The 7,344-nt window shown below is 38.8% G+C and overlaps 1 protein-coding gene across 1 annotated transcript in view; it reads right to left on the reverse strand.

Moving 5' to 3' along the window:
* The window catches only part of LOC138974151 (mucin-2-like), a 13,337-nt gene extending 6,505 nt beyond the window's left edge, over positions 1 to 6,832 (reverse strand). The window contains exon 1 of the mRNA XM_070346846.1: positions 6,451 to 6,832. Coding sequence (XP_070202947.1) covers positions 6,451 to 6,832 — 382 coding nt within the window. The remainder of the gene's footprint in view (positions 1 to 6,450) is intronic.
* Between the last annotated feature and the right edge of the window lie 512 nt (positions 6,833 to 7,344).

Here is a 7,344-nt window from a genome sequence, read left to right on the forward strand (position 1 = left end):
CATCGCCATCGCCAACAAAAACAACAACGACAACGACAACAAAAACAACAACAACAACAACAACAACAACAACAACAACAACGAGTTATCCTCTAACGCAAACGGTGTCTGCCCAAGGGGCACCCCGTTTGTCTACATGTGGTGACTGAGTGTGATCTGCACGGTACGGGGGGAGATACCCCTACTGTCCGCCCGGATAAAAGTAGACGGCGAAGTGAAATGATCGGGCCACAGCCCCAGAAATGCCTAGTCATGTGGCAATGCTTATCGGTGGTGGCTCTTGGTTGACACGATTGGGGTATTCTTTTCTTATGTCACAATTTACCAACATACCGACAACCGTCTTTTTACAAATATATTTAAGAATATTTCTGAGTCTCTCTCTCTTGCTCTGTTTTCCTCTCTCTCTCTCTCTCTCTCTCTCTCTCTCTCTCTCTCTCTCTCTCTCTCTCTCTCTCTCTCTCTCTCTCTCGCTCGCTCTGTTTCTCTCTCTCTCTCTTCTCTCTCTCTCTCTCGCTCGCTCTGTTTCTCTCTCTCTCTCTTCTCTCTCTCTCCCCCTCTCTCTCTCTCTCGCTATCTCTCTCTCTCTCTCTCTCTCTCTCTCTCTCTCTCTCTCTCTCTCTCTCTCTCTCTCTCTCTCTCTCTCTCTCTCTCTGTATCTGTATGTATGTATGTATGTATGTATGTATGTATGTATGTATGTATGTATGTATGTATGTATGTATGTATGTATGTATGTATGTATGTATGTATGTATGTATGTATGTATGTATGTATATATGTATATATGTATATATGCATATGTGAACAGCTCAGATCATGGGTCAATAAAGTGTTACACAGATGGTCAAAATTAAAGTACAAGATATTGCACTGGAAGTGGTACTACACTGTTGCTTAGTGTCTGTATGAAGCTACAAGTTTGTTTGTTTGTTTGCTTAACGCCCAGCCGACCACGAAGGGCCATATCAGGGCGGTGCTGCTTTGACATATAACGTGCGCCACACACAAGACAGAAGTCGCAGCACAGGCTTCATGTCTCACCCAGTCACATTATTCTGACACCGGACCAACCAGTCCTAGCACTAACCCCATAATGCCAGACGCCAGGCGGAGCAGCCACTAGATTGCCAATTTTAAAGTCTTAGGTATGACCCGGTCGGGGTTCGAACCCACGACCTCCTGATCACGGGGCGGACGCCTTACCACTAGGCCAACCGTGCCGGTGAAGCTACAAGGTGAAAATAGAAAAAGAAAAACACGATTCTTGACTTTGATGGGCTTTTTCTGCTCGTAAACACACATTCTTCTGCTCATCACAGCATGCCCCATTATTGAGTTTAAAACACCAATTAAATTTGTTTTGAATAAAACTCACACTTTTACAATAAGAATTTAGAGACCTGAATCAATTAGGTATATCATACTTAGTTTGACATTTGCAAAACTAAGTAATTACACATTTAATTGAATCAGTCAGACAGACGGAGACATAGAGAGACAGACAGAGGGCAAACAAAAATCTGAGAAAGAAACCCCTTTAAAAATGTTACCATGTTTGAAATGAAACATCGCAAGGTGAAGCCATAATTCATCACCTTTCAGTATGACGTCATGAGCGTGTTCCACACTTGAAATGACGTGCTTTTGGAGCTTGGAAGTATAATTTCCATTCAACGATCCGAGTTTGTTAAGTTTGAGCATATTTTCAACGTCAAACACCATGAAACTATATATATTTGGAATCAGAAAATGATAAGGAATAGATAGAAGTTGTTTTTAAGTGTCTTTTTTCATAAATAAAGATAGTGGTTATTTATCGGTTTTCTTCATTTTTAAGCATAATTATCAATACAAAACAACAAAACTATATAGTTTTAGATACAGGACGCAATAGGGAATACACCAATATAAATTTTCTGTTTCAAATATTAGTTTTTAAAAATTTGAAAAAAATGACATATTTCGAACAAACATTTCAATAACAAAACTTTAAGTGACCAAGCTGAAATGCAATCCAATAATCCGGCCTAGATCTGAGATTGTGTGATAAGAAATTCGATCAAATTGATGAAAAACTGTAACTGTGAAAGTGCTGCCTCGACCTTTTGGCAAACGGTAAAATATGACGTCATCAAACTGTCCTATCAATAAACGGAAAAACCTTCTATGAGAAAATCCAGTCAAAAATATCCATATCAAATTTCATAAAGATCCACTCAGTAGTTTTTGAGATATGATCTGCAGTGTGAACAAAAACAATCTCACGCCCATAACGCAAACTCATTTGGTCGTGTTCTGCCGATACTATAATGTTTTTCTTTCCTAAAACACACTATAATAGTAGCCCTTCCCAATGTCTATGCTAAAACTGACTTGTCTGTGTTGTCAATGATTTTGCTACAGTGTGAGAACAAAAAGTCTAAAAATCTCACGCCCATAACGCTGTGACACGAAAACTCATTTGGTCGTGTTCTGCCGATACTATAATGTTTTTCTTTCTTAAAACACACTATAATAGTAGCCCTTCCCAAATGCAATGCTAACAAGAAAAATGTTCATTCAAAATGAACAGGCGTCCATGTTATTTTGACAAAATGAATATTTTTGTTAAAGAAGCTGGCAAGCACACCCTTTCGAATATAGCGGAAGTAGTTTCGACCCTAAATGCTTAAGTACTTAGGCCTTAAACTTAAGTACGGGTTGATAGAATATTTTAATATAAGTGCAGTTTATTTTCAAAGTTTGGAGTCGTAGATCATTCTTTTCGGATGCAATGTGACTAGCATGTATCAGTGAAATTTGTTGTTTAATTCTGCAAGCAAATGTGTGTGCTGTTATTGCATTATTTACAAAAAACGCACAGAAAAAAACACTATTTTCGACGACTCACTGCGGAGCAGAGCGTGCAATATACGCTCTGCTGCAGAGTTATCCCACGTGCGGTTAGATAGACGCTCATACATGTAAGTACAGTTTATTTTCTAGGTTTGGTATCGTAGATAATTTTTTTCGAATGCAATGTGAAAAACAGGTATTGATACAGTTTGTTGTATAATTTTGCAAGTGAATATTTGTTTATTGGCTGCATGTTTGACAAAAACGTTGTAAAATAAACACTTTTTCGTTGCTTTTATTGTTTGCTTTGATTGCAGCCAAACGACTTGCTCTACGGGGCTGAAAATAAAGTGGAAGACACTTTGAGATATAAGGAATTGGATAGGCCATCATACAAGAAGGTGTAGAAATCTGCTTGCTGGCAGCTTTAAGTGTTACAGCGACATCAGAAAGCTCTAAAAGCTTTGGGTTTTTTTAAATGCATGATTTTCATAGTTTGTCACTTTAGACTATTTTTGTAATAATTAATTTGATCGGAAAAAAATAGTGTAATATACAAATAAGAAAATTTTTGAATCACATTTTTGCTATCCTTGATGAGAAGCGAGTTGAAATGTGCCTAAATAAAGTCACACCTTAACATTTTTTAGTTTTTGCCCACTAAGGCATTTGCAACATGAAATTTCAGTATTTTTTAAGTTTTTACCCCCCCCCCCCCCCCCCCCCAAATGACATGTTTTAACAATTTGAAGTTTTTGTCTAAACATGAAGTGACATTCTAAGATCTGAAAGCTTTTTTTTTTTTTTAATGCAACGTCATGAATAATATTTTCAATTTTTTGCATTAAAGAAGCTGGCAAGCACACCCTTTCGAATATAGCGGAAGTAGATTCGACCCTAAATGCTTAAGTACTTAGGCCTTAAACTGAAGTACGTGTTGACAGAATATTTTAATATAAGTGCAGTTTATATTTCAAAGTTTGGAGTCGTAGATCATTCTTTTTGGATGCAAAATGACTAACATGTATCACTATCAGTGAAATTTGTTGTTTAATTCTGCAAGCAAATGTGTGTGCTGTTATTGCATTATTTGCAAAAAACGCACAGAAAAAACACTATTTTTGACGACTCACTGCAGTTATCCCAGGTGCGGTTAGATAGACGCGCATACATGTAAGTACAGTTTATTTTCTAGGTTTGGTATCGTAGATAATTTTTTTGGAATGCAATGTGACAAACATGTATTGATACAGTTTGTTGTATAATTTTGCAAGTGAATATGTGTTTATTGGCTGCATGTTTCACTAAAACGCAGTAAAATAAAAACTTTTTCGTTGCTTTTGTTGTTTCCTTTGATTGCAGCCAAATGACTTGCTCTAGGGGGCTGAAAATTAAGTGGAAGACACTTTGAGATATAAGGAATCGGATAGGCCATGACACGAGAAGGTGTAGAAATCTGCTTGCAGACAGCTTTAACATGACATCACATATTGATATATTTTTTAAGTTTTTGCATATTACCCCATTTTTGAGGTCACGTTTTAACTTTGGTTAAGTGTTTGCCCACAACTGACATTAGATTATATTTAAACATTTTACATTATTTTTCTAGCACATGTTCATGTTAGTCTGCGCCATCCATTTCTGTGAAAAATACCAGTGTTCAACATTGATGAAATCATGGACATGCGAGTTGGCACTGTCAAGAGAAACATTTGTAGTTTTAGTTTTGGAAACACGGCGTCGCTTTCGTCTGTCTTTCTGTGAAAAAGAGTGTTCAACATTGATGAAATCATGGACAGGCAGTCTTGATGAAACATTTACAGTTGCTTCAATAGCACAGGGATGTTGCTACAAATTCATACCTATAGGACAAATGTCCTGAGTTCTTCAGCATCAATAGGACATTTGACCGCTTTCAGAAAGTTTCATAGGACATTATGAATTTGCGCCAAACAGCTTATAACATTCCATGGAATTGTTCCAAAGTCATGCGCCCACACACACACGCACACACACACACCCATGCGCGCGCGCTGTAGAACACACACATAATATAGTAAATACATCAACACAGTGTGCGTATAATGTTGTATTTGTTTTGTTTCAAAGAAACCACAAAAAAGAAACCAACATGAACAACTTCAGAGCCGCTGGAGTTGTCTCCCGTACTACTGTAGCATGCACTGATCTATTCTAAAAATAATCCACTATTTTTAGATCAGTGCGCTGCACCGAGACGGTTATAAATACCCAAACGGCGCATACCGCAAACGGTTCGCGAATTCCCGACAACAAAAAAGATTCGCACGCGGCACTGGCAACTTCAGTGTCAGCTGAACACGAGAGCGTTCGGTCTTTTAGAAGATTTGTATCTTGAAATGAAAATTAACGAATATCGCGCTGTCCGAAGGAATGGAGTACATATCGGACAATGACCACGCTCAGGCTAAAACGATAGGACATCTGACCGACATGCGGCAATGTGAATCGGACATTTGGGGATTTTCATCAATAAATGTCCGATGTCCGACACCTAACGACATCCCTGATAGCATGTGCTCTTTGCGAAAAACAAAAATTGTGTTCAGGTTCAAGTCCAAGGTTGATGTCATCATCAGCACGAGCATGACAGTTGTCATCAGCATCAATTTCATTTTCAGCTGTTGCTGTGTGTATCATAGAAACATTTCCACATGAATGACTGGTGCGTGACTCAGGGAAATAAGCGTGTTCAAGTGAGATATGTTCCGAAATGTCCTCCATACTCAAGCCAGGAAAATAACTTTGTTCAAGTTCACAAACATCCTGTGTGTTCAATTCAGTGTAAGTACTATTTGCATGTAGAAAAGCTTCTTCCATGTTCCGCCCATTGTTAAACACAGACATACTTTCCTGTTCAACAAAAATGTCTGACAAAGAATTAGGCTGTTGTGGGTTCAATTCAATCCCAACATTGTCACTGTCAGTGGCACATTTCCCTTTCATGTTCAAAGGAGTCTTAGATGAAGTGGTACATTTGCGCTGATTTGTTTTTTCTTTTTGATCTCTGTCAGTGTCACTAATAGTACTAGCAGTACTGACTGGATTTGGAGTACAAAAATCTGTTGGCATACTGGAATGACCTGGTTTGAATGAACCAAGCTTGTTCTGTCCACACTGACTAGCAGAAGTTTGGATAGAACTTGGAGAAAAATGAACAGGTGTTAATTGGTAAAAGCATTGATAATGTGTTTCTAGAAAAACAGTCAAATCTGCAAAAGAATCAAATGACATCAAAACAGCAGCACCACCTGAAGAATGATCGCCATTTCTGTTTCTTTCATGGGAATCAAACAAATAAAAACACTGACTATCCAGGTTACCGTGAATGGCAATGGTCGATTCCTGAAATGTTGCAAGGATGTAGTTTGACACAGCAAAAGCCTGATGCAATCCCTCTTCTAGATTAGTCAAATGAAAGCCTTGGTCACTGACAACATTAGCAGGCAAGTAAGCGGGGTTAGTGTGTCCATTAATCATGTCGAAAAAATATTCTATTTCAACAGCATGTCCAACAACAGTTGTTGGCAAATGTTCGAGACCGATGTAACCATCAATGCCGACCCTCACCTTCATCATCACTGTCTCTTCTTGCTGTGCTAGCAGTAGAGCCACTATGACTACTGTCGTCGTCACTGTCAACATTTGCAGAGTCGCTGCTGTCACCATCATTAGCTGCACACTCTGCGTCACCACCTTCGTCACTGTTGTCACCGTTGTCAAAGTCCGGGTCGCCATGTGCATTGGCATCATGCACAGCTTGAACAGCTGCCTGCAAGACATTTGCAGTCACCTCTCTGTGTGCACCACCCACCTTCTTGGAGATACGCCGATAGGTGTTGTGCGACAATCCTGGAATCGACATGATGGCAGAGAACTTCCGAAGAGCTGCCTCGCCACATCCTAACTCGTTGAAGCACATGACAATGGAGTTGTTGACGTCAAACCCCATAGTGATGTTGTTGCTCCCATCAAGTCGGCTACATGAATACTGCTGCTTTGTGAAGGTGCAATCCTGGTAAATAAAAAAACAACAAATAAGATTAGTAACAAACAACAAAAAAGCTAGAGAGCAAGAGAGAGTTTGAGAGAGAGAAAGAGAGAGTGGGAGAGAAAAAGAGCACTGATAATAATCACTAATATATTTCCTTTGTAATACTATTATCATCAGGGCTTACAGCTTTCAGATTATGTAGTTTTTCCCCCACACTGACAGTGACAACTGAAACTCAATCACAAAAATTCCAAGAGAGAGAGACTCAGTTTGGGAGAGCTGGTAATAACTAACAAGGCAAAATAACACAATACAAAAAAAATAGTAATTATAAAATGAGTTTACATACCTCACAAGCCTGTCTTATTTCTCTTGAATATATATCCCATCTTGTGACCAAACTCCAAAGCACCCCGACACGCCACAAGCGACCGCCCAAAACAGAGACTTCAAAGTTTTCAACTCAATGA

Source organism: Littorina saxatilis, linkage group LG8 (assembly GCF_037325665.1).
Source record: "Littorina saxatilis isolate snail1 linkage group LG8, US_GU_Lsax_2.0, whole genome shotgun sequence".
In the NCBI taxonomy this organism is placed as follows: domain Eukaryota; kingdom Metazoa; phylum Mollusca; class Gastropoda; order Littorinimorpha; family Littorinidae; genus Littorina; species Littorina saxatilis.